Source organism: Centroberyx gerrardi, chromosome 14 (genome assembly GCF_048128805.1).
Source record: "Centroberyx gerrardi isolate f3 chromosome 14, fCenGer3.hap1.cur.20231027, whole genome shotgun sequence".
Taxonomy (NCBI): Eukaryota; Metazoa; Chordata; class Actinopteri; order Beryciformes; family Berycidae; genus Centroberyx; species Centroberyx gerrardi.
In genome coordinates, this window is record NC_136010.1 from 18855781 (window position 1) to 18874801 (window position 19021).

Genomic DNA, 19021 nt, shown 5'->3' on the forward strand with positions numbered 1-19021 from the left:
CTGAATCTTGCATGGTCCATGAATCTCTATTGAGTATGGATTGTGCGTTCCCTCCTCGGATGGGGCTTGATAGTACTGCCTGATTGGCTGCTGCATGAGCTCTATTTATGCTGCTGAGCCCCAGGCTGAATCACCCGCCCCGGGCATCCATGCACACACACACGCACACACGCACACAGAAACAGACACACACAAACTGATACATAGCCCCTCTAATGAAGCAGTGAGCCAGAAGTGGATTTAGCAGGTGGATGTCCATGTTAACAACTGTATAAAAGCGGGAAACAAGTCACTCAATACAGGCCGAGCTGAAAAAATATATAGGATCCTTACCCAGACCCAGAGTGATGACATTTGAGACCAAATATTGGCTGGGGAAACATTAGAAGACAAACAAGCCCTACATGAGTCAATGGTAAAACCGTCTATAAAAGAGTTTGAGAGAGGGAGGGGCACAATAGAGGGATGCTGGGAGTGGGACACAAGGAATGTGATAATGGAGAAAAAATCAGGAGGAAAGAGACGGAGTCTTTGACGAACTGTCAGAGATATTGTCTGTGCATGCTCATGTTTCTGTGTGTGTGTGTGTGTGTGTGTGGGTGTAGGTGGGTGTGTGCTCATCCCAGCTGGACTGACAATCCAACAGGCAGACAAATGCGTGGCAGCCTCTGACAGTAAGATGTCGGCAGCGTCACGGCAGGAAAACAGCAAATTGCCAACATAAATAAGGTGCCACGCTCTGATTAGGACTGCCTTCACACATCATTATGGTCTAATGAGAGAGTTTCCCCTCTCTCTCAGTCTCGCTGTAACTGCGTGTCTGCGTGCCAGTTTTGCCTCCGCACTCCTTCCACCTTACACACCCGTCTCTCGCTGTGCCTGATGCCTGTCAGCCATGATGGATGAATGTGAGTGAGGCGTTGCCGGGGCAACTGGCAGGCCAGGGGCAGCGGTGGCCTCCAGAGGCAGGACAGGTGACTGGTGGTGGCCCTGCCATCATGTCTGAAGGCTTTATTTAGGCCGGGCTGTTTATCACTGGGCTGTCTGGCCCGCTTGCCCTCCCTGAACTGCGATCCTGTTCCACTCAGGCCCGCTATAATATTCCAAGGGGGGGGCGTGTTCAGGCCAGGCAATAATATCCCCTCATTGGACCAAGCCAGCGTTCCATCGCCTTGGCCGCTCACTTGAGTGACACCTCCAAATGAATTTGCTGCATCAGTGTCTGACTTTGGAGGACACACGTCGCTGTAACTCTTTTTTCCTGCTGTCTGCAGTGACAGCGCGTGAATACATTATGGACATGCTGCTAGTAAATTCTTCTATAAACTGGTGTGTATCATTCTTCTATTGTGTCTCATCTGCACCTTCAACACAATACACACCAATGATGCATTCATGTGTGTGTGTGTGTGTGTGTGTATGCGTGGGTCTGTGGCACCTACGTATTTATGTCTGTGTGTTTGTGTCTGTGTGCAAAAGCCCTTAGAAATTGCACACGCTCAGAAACAGAACTTTTTATGAGAGGGTATGTGTGTATGTGTGTGTATAATTATGGTTTAATTGCTTGCCCTGTGATGTGCTGTCATCTGTCACAGCCCAAAGACAGCAAATAATGGTTCTGCCGCCGTCACTTTGTCACCCAGCCGCTCAGCCTGCAGAGAGCAGCAGAAACACTAGTAACTGATATGCGTCTTGAATTACTGATAAGCGCTTGAGTATGATGAGCTTTGTGTATGTGGGCGTGCTTGTGCACTCAAAAGTATCTCGGCCTGCCTTTGTATCTAGGCCTATTGTGATTGTGTGTGTGTGTGTGTGTGTGTGTCTGTGTGTGTGTGCTTGTGTGTATCTGTCTGTGTCTTTGTGCTTGTGTGAATGAGTAATCTCTGTGTTTGTATGAGTGGGTGTAGTTTTGTGCTTAAGAACTCATTGTCTGTGTGTGTGTGTGTGTGTGTGTGTGTGTGTGTGTGTGTGTTTGGGAGGGGGGTATACAGGCTTGCACGTGCTTGCATATGTGTTTGATGCCTATATCGGCACTGACAGGTGCAACAGTTGTGTTGTGCTTTAAGCCGCTTGTTTGTGTCTGGCACGCTGCTTTGTGTGGTTGGGAAATGGAGTAAACAGAGGCAGAGAAAAGCAGCCTGGGGGCTAATTTATTCACTCCCCAGTCCCCCTAGTCACAAAGGCCTGTTGCACCGGCCCACCTGTCAATCCTGAGGAGCATGCCTCAGCCCCAGCCAACTGCACACAGCCTCACAGCCACACCACAGCCATCTCTCAGTGGGCCCGGCGCTTTAGGCTAGAGCAGCATTAATGGTGATATATCAATAATCTCTCCGTAATCAGAATTAACAAGACAACATGTTTATTTGGTGCGCGAGTAGCATTTACAAGTCTGCCCTTTTCTATGTGCACTGCAAATTGATGTGTAATTGCAGTTAAATCAGTTTCGGTATTAGAATTACACTTTATTAAAGGCAAACATGAAGCAGACAAAACTGTAACACTTGTGCCATTCACAAATCTGTATATGGTGGCAGCGAAATACACAGTTTAATCCCTTATTCTCCATGCAGACCATTGCCTAGCATCACAAAATGTCTAATCCTTCAAAAGAGTATTGCTCATGACGTAAATACTTAGAAAACTGCACAGTAGAAAATTTCGAGCTAGTAGCGGTTGTAGTTGACTGTAGTAATGTGATGTTAGATGCACTGTGGGAGTGGGAGGAAGTGTCTGTCCGTTGCCAGCGTGGAGTAATGGATGGCAGAGCTATGGGAGTGGGTGGAGGCACACATCCTATTTCAGACAGCTGTAATGGATGACAGTACAGCAAAACAATAAGAACAGGAGGAAGTCTGCATGCCTTCACTATCTCAAACTCTCACATACAGAGCTCGGTAGTATTGGAATCAATTCACAATAGATGTGATTGGAACAATGGAACACCTGGGGAAACAGTCAAGCCTGATGTGGCTTATGTTGTTTGTGATTTGGTCTTATGGATGTCTGTGTGTGGCTGTGTGGGTGCATTGTGTGTGTGTGTGTGTTTGTGTGTGTGTGTGTGTGTGTGTGTGTGTGCTTGTGCATGCGTGCATATATGTGTGTGGCTGCGTAATGTGTTTGTTTTATTTAGCTATGTGATGGGTCTCTCGCCATGCGCCCAGTCTCTGTGGCTGTGCTGTGGTACTCTAGTATAATTAATCAGACTGTTTGATGTTGGCAAATGAGTGTTTATACAGACTCACTTCCTCTGCAGGCCTTGCTCTTTTTAACTAGGGTTTAGTTAAACAAGACGAACACATAACACACTTCAAGGCTCTAATTTATCACAGGGTCCTCCAAGCAATGTAGCCCAACCTCCCCGTGCCCCCCACCCCCTCACCCACCTCCTACCCATTCACATCTACAGAGCCCCAGGAAACCCTCCTTAACTTATCGAACACACCAACTGCTGAATAATGAGACTGTGTGAGTGTGTGTGTGTGCGTGCGTGTGTGTGGGTGTGGGTGCACATGCGCATGCATGTGCGCACACCCTGACTAACAGTATATGTATCACCCCGGCTGTGATTTCTCCTGCTTTCTAAACAAACAGTTATCCCAGAGTGGATTGGGGTGAAGCTGAACCTTCCCGACCTGCTTGTTTGATTTATTCCTGAAAGAGCTGAGCTCCTTGTCTTAAGAGCAATCCGTTCTACCCTCACCTTTCACAAATATTGCATCGGACAAAATCACAGTCTATTTCCTAGCTGGTGAGGCGGGGGCGCAGGGGTTGCACTTGCTGTAGACTCTCGTTGTTGCTGTAAACAAGCAAAAACAGGCTGGCCATTTCTCTTGGTCACCTGGGAGCTGGGGCTGTGGGTCTCTGAGAGAAGGATTTAGGAGAGGAGAGGGGCAGGGGAGGGTTTTGGGATAAGTGCAGCCTTGCTCCTGTTCCTCCCCCGCCTGGCCCTGTGCTGAGCTGCACGGCGCTTTGCTGTGTTGCGCCTCTGCTGCTGCTGGCTGGTGAAAAATGGCTCCTGGCCCCTCTGCCAGATACCGGGAGGCGTTATCAGCCGTGCCTGGCTCTTTCCACGGTAACGAGCCCCCAGGCACAGTATTATCTGTTTACGATAAGGATATTAATAACACTGCGCTTTAGTTACGCGCCGGGCTCGGCCCTGCGGGGTGATGGGGGGAGGAGGGGGGGGTTAAGTCAGGAGCACCTGAATCATTCTGTCAGGGGCCCTCTCCAAGCAGGACGGGATGAGAGTGGAGGAGAGGAGAGGAATGGGAAGAAGAGTCGTACGGTGATGCTGGGACAGTGCTGAGGGGTTCACTGGTTAACCCTGTCCACATCCGCCTCCTTTCTCCAGGTCACTGTCTTTGTTTCTGAGAACAATAGCTCGGCCATCTGCCAGGTTTGTGTGGGAGTGTCCCTAAGGAGGGGAGAGGTCAGGGGTTCAAAGGTCACATGTGTCAGAGTCAGAAGAGAGGTCAGCCTATTGTCTGTATTCTACTGTAGTGTAACATAAGCTCTCTCTCTCTCTCTCTCTGTCTCTCTCTCTGTCTACTGTCTCCCTCCCTTCCAGTGTCTGTATGGCTGCTACGTCCACTCCTCCATCATCCCCACCTTCCACCGCAGGTGCTACTGGCTGCTCCAGGTAAGAACTCCTCCTCTCTTCCTCTAGAGTTAGCCACACTTTAGTTTCACTCTCAAACTCTGCCTGTCCACAAGAACTTGAATGGGTTACGTGATATCGGTTTCCATTTATTGGCAGCATTTTCTCTTGACAGCCAGCAGGCAGACATCAGCCTACCCCCCCCCCTCCTCCCCCCTCCCTTTCTCTCTTTCTCTCTCCGGCCTCCATTTCCCTTATCTTGCTCAGTCGTTCAGTTTTCTGATGGCATTGCCCATACACGGCGTCCAATACGAGCGCGGTATCTCAGTCTGCTAAAAGCCTGGCCATCTCCCCTGTCTAACGGCTGCAGTGATGGGCAGTAAAAGCGTGATGGAGGAGGTCCACTGTACAGTATAGTGTGCTTACAGTAGGTCGTCAAGTCCGCGGGCTCAGAGTGGCTGTAAATAGTCCTTTGATCACCTCCCCAACACATCTCATCATTCTCGTTTAGCATGGCAGCCATTATGTTTGGTAGTTGCCTGATACATACAACCACGCACACACATATAAAGGTGCATAAAGCTCACAAACACACACACACATGCAGAACACGTGTGGAGATGCTACTATTTGTATTTGTATCTGTATTTGTTCAACCAACCAAATTATTATTTTTCCTTGTAATTAAGGAAAAATTGCTATTGTTGAGCATTGTTTTTGAGCATATTATAGCATTAAGCTCATAAACTCATGGTTTTAGAATGACCTATCAATAATAGTGAAGTAACAGCTGTATTTAACAAACAATAACCTAGACGTTTATTCATTAGACATTTGTTAAACCAGGTTAGGGATAACCTGAATCCCACTCCTAACTGGTAGACACTGAGCAGTGAATTGTAAACATCTTCATTATGAACCACCTTATGCTATGAGCTGCACAACCTGCCGATCCACCGCACCCCATCCTGGAACACTGAACACGTATGGAAGATATTTATGGGTGTTTTTATATCAACCTCTTTTTAAAAAGTCTCTTTCACTTTACCTCTGATTTTTATTAAATTTGCATATGAATGATTGAATAATGGGATGAATAGCTTATATCTTTGGCTACTGTGCCCCTACTCCAATTTCTCTAAGTTGTATTTTGTGAAGACAAGTAGTGTGGAGTGATGGGGAGACACAACATCCTGCTGTACCGAACAGACTCAGAGGACAGAGAGTCTTAATCCACATCCAGTCAAACCAACTCCCCCTTGTAAAGCCTATCAGCAGAGCGGATCAGACCCCCCGGGACAAGAAAAAGCGAGAGAAAAAAATGCCCTCACCAATGCTAAATTAGTAATCAAAATAATTGGACTCTTCGCGTAGCAAACAAAAAGCCGATGAACAAGCAACTCTCTCTCTCTCTCTCTCTCTCTCTCTCTCTCTCTCTCTCTCTCTCTCTCTCTCTCTCTCTCCCCCCCCCCCCTCTCTCTCTCTCTCTCTTGCTGCTCTGTGTGTGTCGCAGGCAGTAACAACCACACTGGCAGACTGACTCTGGAGCACAAACACACCCCACCCCCTTCTCATCTGAGTTCAACTGAGAAAAGCCAGTCAGGGTATTTTCAGTTGAAAATGTTTTCTCTATTATAGGCATACTATTAAAACATCCGAATAACACTGAAAAAAATTTGGAAGGAGCAAATAGTTGTGTCAAACGCATTATTTGTGTTTTGCCAAGTATGGTATTCGGATTCGGAAACATCCCAAACACAGATGCAGGTGTTGAGGTTCAGAGCTGGAGGACGGGGAAGGAAGAGAGGAAGCTCTTGTACTGTTGGCTGAGGCCGTTTCGCCTCTTTAATCTGCTTCCATTTGCCACCTGTTAGGGAAAGTTGTTATCTTTTGTTGGGTTTTCTGGAGTGAGCCCCACCCCTAGTAAACTGGGAGAGAGCCGAGGGGGGTCACACTCCCTCACTCACTTTTTAAAACTGCAGCCTTCCCCTTCACCCTCTCTCTCCCCCAGTTTACCAGGATACATGCGCAAACACCCGTCAAACTTTGAGGAGTTAACTGACTCAGCTCTGCTTTCCTGTTACTGCAGAACACCTGGTTAGCGAGCCCTCGGCCCTGACCTCCCCTCCTCTCCTACTGCTCAGGAGGTCTCCTTATTTAACTCAGCATGACTCATGGGGCCCTGGTGTGCGGCTAACACATCCACTCATTCAAAAAAAAAAAAGTAGCCTCTGCTGCCCAACATACCAAAAAAAAAAAAAAATGTGTATCAAGTATTTTCTGTTTTGGCACCGAGCGAGCCCGGAACCCCAGATTGAAATCTCTTTCCAGGCAGTTTATTGAGGAGCAGCTGTGTTGACAGGAAACCACAATCACGATGACACCAGAGGTAAAAGATTACACCACTTTACTCCATATCTCTGCAGATAGACCTTCAGCACCTCTGTCTCTCCAAGCCGCTCCCAGTCAGACGACTGACAGACAGTCCTGGTTAGAGCGGACTCTCCTGCTCTCTCTCTCTCTCTCTCTCTCTCTCTCTCTCTCTCTCCAATCTCCCAACCCTCTGTCCCTGACTCCCCGTGTACCATTTGCTGTGTCCATATGAGATTTGCCGGCAGTAGTCTGTCAACAGCAGAGCAGCAAGGAGACTGGAGCTCCCAGAGCGGCAACAGGGAAAGGTCACCAGTGAGTGAAAAATGTAAATATTCAGCCATCCAGCAGCCACAGCCACAGAGAGACAGGGATGAAAATAACTCCTATTACACAGCACAGACAGGGAGGGAACACAGAGGACAGAGAGGGGAGAGACAGAGTGTGAGAGTGAGAGAGAGTGAGATGGACACAGACTTTTAAAAGTTATGCTAAAAAAACAGAAAACACTGAAGGGAGCACTGGAGAGAAAGATGGATTTAGCGATTTGAAGCAGAAAAAGTACAGCAGAATGAGTGAAAATAGAGAAACAGACAGAGAAAGGGGACAGTGTGTACGTGTGTGTGTGTGTGCATGAGAGAGAGAAAGAGAGGGAGACAGCAAACGAGAGAGAGAGAGAGAGAGATTGGGGAAAGGTGTTTTAGGGAGGGGGATTTAGCCTGTGGGTGTACACCTCTTTATCCAGTCTTTATCCACTCTTTATTGAGTCAAAGCCTGGGTAATGAGACAGGGGACAGGAATGAAGACCTGCGAGGGGGGTCTTCTCTCACTCCACTCATTTTCTTTTGTTCTTTTCACCTCTCACTCTCAATCTGCTCATCCCCGCCACGCCGCCCGCCACCTCTCTATGGCATTAGACCACTTTAAAATGTCTGGCCCATCCCCACAAATGGCAGAGACTGAAGAAAAGCACCGCCACAATTATCTGGGGCTACAAACAATGAATCCAAATTGCAGCTGAGGCAGAGAGCTGCCCAGAGCAGACTGTGTGGTTTGTCACTCAAAAAAAAAAAGTTCCCATTCCAATGGATGCAGTGCAAAGTGGGCCTCTGAGGGAATAATGATGTTGAAACAGCGTCACACCCTGGTATCTCCTGCGTGCAAGAGCACCAGCACAAAAAACACACTCACACTCACACACACTCACGCACACACATTGACACAGAGAATCTCGCCTGTCCTGGTGCCACGCTGATTGATTCTATCGCTCCGTGTCCCCTTCTCTTGTTTAGTGCTAATCGAATGTAATTCCCTGCCTGCGCCTCTCCATCAAATCAGACAGCGGAGTTTGTGCTGGCCGGCGGGGGCACAGAGGTGGGGATAATTATGATATTAATACGGAGGGGGTCTGAGGGGAAACTTCATTTGTCCTGCCGCCTGCCACGAACACAGAGAGGGGTCAATAGCCTCTCCCGCTTTCTCTCCTTTAAAGAGGAGGAGAGAGGGATGAGATAATGAAATGAATAGTAAGGTGGGAGGGAATGCTGACGACCTTGTTTCTTCACAGCTATCGCTCTCTTCCTCTTACCTTAGCTCAGCTTAGGCCACTGTCTCCCACTCTCTGTTTCACATGAATACATTATTAATATCACTATTCATTGCGGTTACATTTTTCTTATTACAACATTAGTCCTTCAGAGTCTAATGACTGAGCCAAGATGGAACCACTTGAATTACTGGTTTGTAGCAAAATGAGTAGTCGCTGTTGTTCCTGTGATCATTCCAGCCCTATTACACAGTATTTCAGTAATTTTAATTTGTGGAATAATTGACAGCTTACTTGAGTGGACAAGCACAGAGTGATAACTGTGTGATTATGGAGAAACAGTGTAAGCTAATGCGTTGCAGTGCTGTCCATGGTGCTGAAACCCTGCTCTGTTTTACTCTCCCCCACATCAGAGGCGTTTTTTTTTTTTTTGTACTTTTTTTTTTTTTTGTACTTTTTTTTGGCTGTGTGGATGTATCAAACACTACCCGGAGCCTTTGAACTCCCGTGCTATTCACCTCTGATAACAAGCCCACCAATCAAACTCCAAAGATCAATACACCTGGCCAATCCTGTCAGCAGATCACACGCAGGCCCAACACATGTACTCATCATCATGCCTCGGCACCAGTCAGGGGAGAGGCCTCTCTCTCCAGCTAATTGAATGGGAAAAGTTGAGCAGCCCCTTTGCTGTGGTGTACCGTCGTGGGTCGGTGTGCAAGCTGGATAGCTGTAGACCCAGAGCGGACATGCCTGCAGGCTAAAGGCAGACAGATGGATCCTTTATATCTACCAGAGTCCTCTATTCGTTCGGATCAGTTTAGTTGCCTCTGTGTTGAGCACTGGGAGACAGGTGCCGGAGTCAGAGTGGCCCAGGTGATGTGTGATGACGGAGCAGAGCTGTCAGGTCCAGATTCACATCAGATACGTCCAGACTATGCAAGGCTACGTAATGAATATTTCACTGAGATAAATCATGGATGAGGCTGGGCACCGCTCCGTTGATTTCACTGAGAAGGTAGAGAGGCAGGGAAACCTGGCTAGGTTTTGACTGGCTGTCTACAACCTCAGGGCAAACGGAGGCAGTAGAAATATAATTGCCTTTAGCTATGCAGGCTGTTGTTTGTATCAAATAGAAATGCACCTCAGCTCTACAGTGTATGAGATCAGATTTATATGGATTTGACTCCACCGTCTGACATTACTGTTCAACTCAGAAAATCAACACTGGACTGGCAGGAAAATGGATGTCAGTGTAGTGTGTGTGTGTGTGTGTGTGTGTGTGTGTGTGTGTGTGTGCGTGCGTGCGTGCACATGGGCCTGCATGTGTGGGTGGGTGTGTGCATACGTGTGTGTATCTGTGTATATGTCTATGTGTGCGCATGCATGTCTTTGTGTGTGTGTGTCTGTCTGTACTGTCTGTGTGTATGCCAGACTATGCCGTCGTGTTTCTGCTGTGCGGTGGGAGACCATGGCGCTCTCGGCAGCATGCTGCTACTGGCAGGCCCCCGCTCTCTCCGCCATGAGGAGAACAGCTGCTTCACGAGCATGTCGGGGTGTGAGCCATGTCCCTGTGGCTCCCCTCATCTCCTCCTCCTCTCCTCCTTCTGCGCAGTCACACACACACACAGCTCTCAGTGCCTCTGACAGTAACCCTCTCCATCCTCTGCGCTCATAAACATTCAAATGCCTCCTACTCCCCAATCTCACTTTTCTTCTTCTCTGTCCTCTGCTCTCCTCTGTTTCTCTCTGTTTCCACTCAGAGAGAAAAGAGATAGCTGTGAGTTAGCTGTTGCGCTCTGCCCAAAACAGCGACACTGGGGCTTCTGACCTCTAAACAAATTGAAGGTTAGCGCGGTGCTTAATTAACGGCCCCCGTCCTCTGGTCCCCTGCTGGAGCGCTCTCTCCCCGTACGATGAGAGAGAGAGAGAGAAGTTGATCTAGACCCCAGAGGCACACAGCGCCTCCTCTCCTCCTGGCAGACTGATCTGTTCCTCAGTGCTTGCGACCTTTTCTCCAGGCCCGTCGCCCCAGCCCACCAGCACGGCCAATTATCACAAATCCCCCGCCGCATTCGTCTTGCCATTTTCACTCTGCGGCTGAAGAGGCGTGCGTGGCCATAGACTCATGCAGCCTCATAACCGGGCAGAGCCCAGACAGAGAGGCAGAGGCCCACAACAGGTAGGCGGTGCTTAAATTATTCAGTTATCCTGAAAGGTTAAGGCTCTGCCAATGAGGCGAACTGACATTCATCCAGCTCCGGAGTCATGCCCAACACTACCAGAAGCAGCAGCTGTTGACGTGTGGACATTTTGTGACTTCCAGGATTGTTACAGAAACCGATATTTTATGTCTTATCCTGTTAGTCCTGCTCACACACACATAACCAGTCTTATCACAGGTCAGGACAGAACAGCACAGAATTGGCCCGCCACCTAAAACAGAAATCAGATATCTGATTCTCTCACTGATGAAGACGAGCTTATAGATTAAAGAGGCTATAGCAGAGCTAGCGTGTTGTATAGTATTATGATACCCCATGATTCTGATTTGATTTGACCCTCAGTGTCGTGTCTGGCGAGCTCTGTCTCCCAGCAGTCCCTTGATGCCTCTCCCATGTTAAGCAGTGAGAGAGTCCCGGTGCAGAGTGTCTCCGCCAGCCATGCTGTGTGGTGTTTACTTCCTGCCTGTGTGTGTCAGAGAGCAGAGGAGATCAATAGGGCCCCCTACAGAGCAGTACTGGCACCACGCCCAGCCTCTGTCCTGCGCCATGCCCGTCCCTTTGCCCCCCGCCCATGTCAAGCCGCGGGTCTGCCCGTGTCAGCGCGCAGGCTGGGGCGCGATGGCGGTAGCGTGCGCGCATATCCCAGCATCCCAGAGAACACTGGTCACAGCTAATGACCAGAACTGTCCGATTTGTCCTGCCCTGATTACTCCTCTGAGCCCCAATTAGCCGTGGATGAGGGCTGACATCCCGACACGATCACTTGGACGTGTCATAGAGGGAAAGATGAGACGGGGGAGGAAAGGATGGAGGGAAGGAAGGAAGACGGGGAAGAGTGTGTAAAGGATAGAGGAGAAGAGGAGCGGGGAGGTCGGATGAACGCAGTAGTAATATAGCCATTCACTCCCCATTCAGTCAGATATCGATTGCAATTCCCCTCTAACCAGCTACCACTCATCAACATACAAACCAACAGCTCTGATTGCAATTTCTATAATTGGCAATTTCATTGTGAAAATCTGTCTCCATCTAAGGGTGTTGGCTGCATCTGGTCTGGGATAGGCTGATTTCTCTGTGGGTGAGGGATGAAGACACCAGGGACTGGCTGTGGAGAAGAATATTGGGCCATTGGGGTTGAATTAATCTACTAGGAGAGGTGAATAGTAAAGTACTGGGAGCCACAAAGGTCTTTTATTATAGATAAAAAACCAAGCCATTTATTTCCCTAATTGTCAATAACATTCTCTGTTAACATTGTTTCTGTCTATGTGTTGTCTTTCTCCCTGTCCTCCTTTTTTCTTTCTCGCCTGCATTCTCTCTCTGTTCTGACCCCGCCACCCCACCCTTCTCTTGTTCTTTATTTCTCTCTGCCACTATCTCTCGCCAGGATTGCTGAGCTTTCTCCCCTCTGCAAGTTTTGAGAGAAAATCTCTTTCTTTGGCCCGCTCTCATTGTCTCTCAGTGGGGGGCAGTGGAAAAGTAACTACAAGGGCACATAAAGCTACAGAGTCAAACCAGACTTCTTTTAGTCTTTTTCGATCTGGATTGATGTCATATTGAACACACGCACACACACATACACACCCTTCAGTGGGGCGGCTCCGCTCCTATCTCTGTCTACCTGCTCCCTCCGTCCCAAAACTCACCCACGCAAACCTGAGAAGACACAGAGATTGAGAGGGGGGGGGGGGGGGGGGAGAAAGAGAGAAGAGAGCAGCAAAACCGAGAAGGGTAGGAGAGGAGGGATGGAGGGAGGGGAAGAGACAAGGGGTAGGAGGGGTGGGGGTGCTTTGGGAGTGGGGGATTAGAGCTAGAAGATTAGAGGTAGAAGATGATATCATTCGGTAGAGATGAGCGGGTGCAAACGAGCAGTGCAAATCACCCAACGTTAACGAGCTGCCTCGTAAATTACTGCAGCCGAGTGTGTGCTTGAAGCTGGATGTGGGGGGGGGGGGGGGCTGCATAGTGCAAGGGAGACATAACACTCGTCTTAACATTATTTACTGCCTCCTCCCAATATATATAGTATGTCTCCCAGGGCCCCAGAGCCCAATATTGGCCTCCTGTGAAAAGTGGGAGGTGTTAAATAGCCTGAGAGCCCCTGGACTGGCCCTTCCTTACCCTTGATAGACCCCCTCTGCTCCTAAAGGGGGGGGGCAACTCAGCTCCAAAACACCTGACCTCCCCCGAGACCCCCTGTGTATCTCACATTTGACAGGCTGTCAGTCATCTCCCCGTAGTGTTTACAAGGTTTCCCTCCTAATACAGACCGCAGAAACTGTAGCAGAGCTAAACTATCGGGGAGCCGCTCAATAATATTAAAATGTTGATTTGCAGTGAAATACGATTTCATTCTTTTTTCTTAGTGTGCTAAAATTCCTTAAACCATTTAGACACATACAGCAGGGATTGCAGCAATTCAGTTGAAATGAATGTGGATGTGAACCCGCATGCCTCAGACTGTTGTTCTCAAGGGGAGACAGCCAGAGAGAGAGAGAGAGAGAGAGAGAGAGAGAGAGAGAGAGAGAGAGAGAGAGAGAGAGAGAGATGATATGATAAGGATGGCAGGGAGCTGGCCCCTCGCTCTTCGCCATCCTACTATTGCTAGAGGGAGGGGGGATATACATTCCTATTTTAGCCAGGAGCCCCGCAGCAGGAGAATGGCTTTCATTGGCTGGACTCTAAATATTACATGACTTCCTGATGGCAGTGCGCTGTCTGAGGCGCTGTCTGGCCTGGTATTAACCTGTCCGGATAAATCAGCCGCTCACCCAACTCTGTTCCCCTTCCTAAAGCACCACTTCCTCCCTTCTTGCCTTGTTTTCCACCTTCTCCTCCCTCTGCTTCTTTTACGCCTGCGACCCTCCAGCTTCACCAGTTTCCCATTTCTGCCTCTGGACCGCTTGCTATGCTGCAGCCCACTTGTGTGTGCGCGCGCGTGTGTGTGTGTGTACATTATGTGTATGTGGAGTTACTCTGTGGTCCTCTGCCAAGGCCCCTAACGTCATACGCAGCCTGGCAGGTGACAAATAGTTTTTTAATTGCTTGCACCAGGAAAATCATTAGTCTCTTCCCTTTCCTTGGTGGGACTAGGCAGGACGTGTGCGCAATAATAATAGCCTCAGTCCCGCTTCCCGCTTCCCGCCTGCTATTTTTAGACCAGGTATTTTAAGGGCCCTTGTCTGTGCGTTTATATGTGTGGGTTTGGTGAGTGTGTGTGTGTATTTCTATGTATTTGTGAGTGTGTGTGTGTGTGTGCATATGTGCATGCCTGTGTGTGTGTGTGTGTGTGTGTGAGCCCACAGAAAGGGTGGGCTAAAATGGTCCAGAGGTGCTTTTCCTTGGTTGAGAAGGAGGGGAGAGTGTGTTTGTCAACCCTGTTCCTGCCTCATGAGAGTTTTTCTCATTGCTGCCGCTATTCCCCAGCCCCTGGGAGCATGCTGTTTGTCTGTGTGTGTGTGTATGTGTGTGTGCGTGTGTGTATGTATCTCCGTGTCTGGCAGGCTCTGGCCCGGGCCATTGTGCTGTAGTGCATTACTGTAGCAATCCACCGACACAGCGGCCAGCCAGATGAAGCCGTCCAGTTTATGGAGCAACCTGCAAACTCCAGCTGCTTTTGGTTGGGATTGTGCTTAGTGGTGAGATATAGTATTGATTTTCTCTCCTCGGTGCCCTTGCCATCCCTGCGTAGATATGCACCAGTGCTCAGCATCCATTCACCGAGAGGGGGAGAGGAGGAGAGAGCAGAGGATGATGTTTATGTGACGATACTGACCCCATTCGTTCACATGGAAAAGGCGTGGAACGCGAGGCGGCTAGACGGCAGAGGGGGAATTGAGTTTTCGAGGCTCAGATTGCAGGATGAACCCTGAATTTGATTTCTGTGTTATACAAGCATTTGTTATTATATATCGGAGCGTCTGAGGGTGTGGGTGTGTGTGTGCGTGTGTGTGCGTTCCTGTGTGTGTCCCCAGCTGTGTGTATGTGCTGTGTTTTAATGTGTGTGTGTGTAGGTGTGTGGGGCTATCTGACTGTCTGCATGTTTATGCATGCATGTGTGGGTGTCTGTTCATCTGTGTGTGTGCGTGTGTGTTAGCAAGCAATTTGAATCAGTGCTGTGGATGTTTTCCTGCAGATTTTTTATTTATTTTTGCCCTTGGTTTGAGTCCCAGCGGGGAGCCATGTTCAGCACTGGTCCAGCGCCATTCACATCCCACCTTCCCCCCCCTCCCTCCTGCCCTCCCTCCCCTTAACAGCACAGTAAAGTCAAATACATGGTCAGTCATTATTTGAAACATTTTTTTTGTGGAACCCCCTAGCTGCACTGCAGAGGTTCAAGTAATGTAAGAGTCTCATTACCCAAAATATTTCATACATAAATTATATAACTTAAAAATCTTATTAGGTGTGGCATAAAAATATTAGTAGATGTGACCTCTCCATGAATGAAAGTCTGGCTCTTATAAAATGTTTAAGTAATGAGCACCGAGTTCAACCTACTAGACTGTAAGTGTGTGAGTTAATGATACCTTTAGGTTTGCATTACATCAAGCCATCACAGTGCCAGTAACCACAGTACTCACACACACACACACACACACACACAGTGTTGGTGATAGCAATAGTGGGGAGAGTGAAACCCATGATCAAAATTGTGAAATGGTAGTGCATTAAACTATTTCTCATTTTGCTGGAGACCCCCCTGCAGCCCCCTGGAGGCCCCACTTTGGGAACCTCTGTGTGTTGGCTTCATCTGTTCTATCAACAAGCGGTGGTTCTCAACCTGGGGATTTGGGACCCCGGACCCATGAGAGGTTATGGGAGGTTGTGAAATTATTTCACAGTGTTGCAAGGTTATTTAAAGAATGTGGATTTTTTTGTCTTTTTTAAATATTGAAACATATTACTCAGTTTTAGATTCTTGGCATAAATGTTTTTTTTGTGAAATAATGAATATTTAGCCGCCTCTGGCAATAATTAATCAAAGTGAATCAAAGTGAAAGTGATTAATCCAATAATTAATCAAGTGAATTAGCCCAAAAAGAGAATATAAAAATCAGTGTCTGGTGTCACAGTGTGATGTGCTCGCCCACATCAGGAGTGTCACGAGTTGGCGGCCCTTTGTTTTTGGGGGTGGCTAGCCAAACAGCTGAAAGCCACTGTGTTCTAGTGCTGTATGTGTGTGTGCAATCAGGCTGTGTTATCCAGGCCAAGCAGCCCTACGCTGGCAGTGCTGGAGCTGGGGAGACCCCGACTCTCTCTCCAGATTCATCTCTCCAGCTTTGTTTGACTAAGTAGTGCCATGGTGTTGGTGTTGGAGAGGGCTGGAGTGGCGGCAGCAGCAGCAGCGCTGTGTGTGCGTGGGCTGCTGGAGCCAGTGGGGCTTGGCACAGAGAGGCAGCATATGTTCATGGCCAGCTCCCGTCCTCCTCCTCTCCCATCTTTCTCTACCATCTCTCTCTCTCTCTCTCTCTCTCTCTCTCTCTCTGTCTGCCTCTCATACACACCACTCTCTCTCTGCCTCTCTCTTTATAACTCTCATCTTTTCCTCCCCCCTCTTCTCTCAACTCCTCTCGCCTCTGAGCGTCCTGGTACCGCCTGTGGACGGCAGCATGGCACAGAGATCAAAGACCGCGGGGATGCCAGTGCCCCCCCCCCCCCCCCCCCGACACACACACAGGACAGCCTATGTCTCGCTATCGCTGCATCCCCATCTCCTAACGGAGACGTGCACGTACACACCTCTTTGTCATTTTGTCATCTGGCATATGATCAGAGAATATTCGGTGCAGCAGGTAATCTGTTGTGGGCGTGAGGTGGCTCTCTCTGCTTCACCCTTGATGCCTTTCCAAGGGTTGCTCATCGGCACCTTGGCCTGTTTCTGCCCTACATAAACACTGGCTGGCGTCCAAGCATGTCAGAACCAAGCATTACTGAATACTACTGACTTACTGGTCGATATGGACCACCATCCTGCTGCCCGGCAAAGGGTTAACACTGTCCCACATAGCCACGGCGCCCCAACCAGCTGTTTTAGCCTTTCACACCTTCTCCCCTGCTGCCTCCTCTCCTCCCTGCCTCTTGGACCAGTAAATGAACACTCATTTGCAAGTTAGATAAATCCTTTGAATGTATTATTGATGCAAACAAATTAGCCTGTAGGCCCCAGACAATACCTAATGGAGCCTTGGCTTATGGGTGAGGTAGTTTCCAGCGAGGGCTCTGTCGGTGTTCCAGGATTGATGCCTGCTCTTCTGCCCTGTAATTATTTCTCCTGCAAATTATTCAGGCGTTCTGATGCAGTTTGGGGTTTAAAGTAGTGCTACTTATTGCTGCCTATATGAGTTCCAGGCCTGAACCCGGCCACATTCATTAGTTTATTAGAGGGAGAAAAAAAAAAAAAAAAAAAACAGCGCACGGGCAATTAGATAACTGGGATAAAGCCTCCGAAATGAGGGGATGTGTTGTTATTCAAGTTTATGCACGTTGCCCATAATTCACTGGGGTTTATGTTGGTGTTGCTTTTTCAAGGATATTTCTGTTATCTTTTTGTACACACACAGACGCACACATTTTAACAGCCTTGCATAAGCCTGTTCACACATTTACAGAGACTCAAACTGACTCCCTTTCACACATATGCATAGGAACACTGACATAATGCAAGTGAATAACACATGCGCAGATGTGCACACGTATGTGCACGCTCACGCACACACACACACACACACACACACAACTGCATATGCATATAATGAAGAATGTAGGCACAATAAAGAAGCAAGCAGTAGTATGGTAGGGGTAGAAGTTATAAAATCATGAGAGAGAGAGGAGAAAAAAAAGAGAGAGAGAGAGAGAGAGAGGAGGAGGGAAAGAGAGGAATACCATACTGTCCATAGTGATTAGGACCCAGTATTGATCAGAGGAAGGAGGGGAAGGCGGGCTGAGAGGAGGAGGGGGAGAACGGGCGCCTAGGGCTTGGGCCCCATCTCTCTGGTGGCCTCTGCTCTCTTCCTCTCCTGCAAGCTGGCCAGGGCCATCGGGAGATACATCAAAGGGCCTTATCTTTCCATCCCTCCCTTATGCACACACACACAAGTACACACATTAACGCATACACATACACATTCCTCCGGCCTTTGAAGAATGCTCTATTTGATGACATCATTTCCCCTTTTGTTCCACTCTTGGACATCGTAAATCAAAGCTGACGTGCTATTGCCACGGTGCCACAGAGAGAGCCAGGGCCTGAAATTCTCCCATGGTCTCCCACAGAAGCCCCATGTTGCTTGCTTGGACGGTGCCTGTGGCTATTTGTCATGTATGTCCATGTGTTTGATTTTTGACATGAAACAGAAATTTCATTTATGTCTTTCCTTGTCTCCCGACATAGACCCGCTGTCTTACACTAAGCCAAACCTATGAATTTTAAATCTAGGCCAGCAAATAGCCTGAATGAACCCGCTGTTTATCGACAGCATCGCTCGGCACACCCAGCCTTTCCAACACATCACAGACCAAGGACAGTGTCAGTAGTCAAGAGCTAGGAGTCTAAAGGCAAGGTGGCAGTCAGACAAAGGATCAAACACACACACACACACACGCACGCACACATACACACACACAAAGCATCAATCAGCTGGCCGTGCTGGTGTGTCCATGTTCTCTCCCCAGTATTCAGTGTGTGTAGAGGAAGTACTCATTACTCTCCACTCTCTCAGGGCCAGACCTTTGTTAATGCATTTTCTCCTTTTGCTCTCTTTTTCTTCCCCCCTCTCCTCCCCTCTGCCTGCTTTTCAGCTGACTCTGGGCTTTTGCGATCTTATTTGCCTTCCGATCCAGATCAATCTTCATCTTTTCTAAAGTTCCCGATTCATAAACATTTCATAGGCTCAACCTTGGGCTCGGGGTGCTGAGGGTTTGGTGGAAAGAGCCTGTGGAGGCTAGTTGAGGCTGGTTGTTTGATATGCGCTGTGCCAGATTAGAGTTTGTCTTGGGTTGGCTTGGACTGGGTGTGGAGTTCCTGTAGCCTGAACTCACTGTTCGGCTCACCTGCACCATCCTGTCTACCTCTGCCGCACACTACCAAACCCCCGTCCCGCACAGCTGTCGCACTGTCGCAGCAAGAGCCAGAGAGAGGTGTGTGTGTGTGTGTGTGTGTGTGTGTCCACGCACACGCACGTGCACACATATGCATATCTGTCTGGTTTAGTCTGTGTGTGTGTATGTGTGTGTGTGATGTATTATTCATAAGGAGGAGCGTTCATCTCAGTGAGACAC

At 48.6% G+C, this 19021-nt stretch overlaps 1 protein-coding gene across 1 annotated transcript in view; it reads left to right on the forward strand.

Moving 5' to 3' along the window:
- Positions 1-19021, forward strand: part of camta1a (calmodulin binding transcription activator 1a) — a 270441-nt gene that overhangs the window by 210000 nt on the left and 41420 nt on the right. The window contains exon 6 of the mRNA XM_071894528.2: positions 4571-4642. Coding sequence (XP_071750629.1) covers positions 4571-4642 — 72 coding nt within the window. The remainder of the gene's footprint in view (positions 1-4570; positions 4643-19021) is intronic.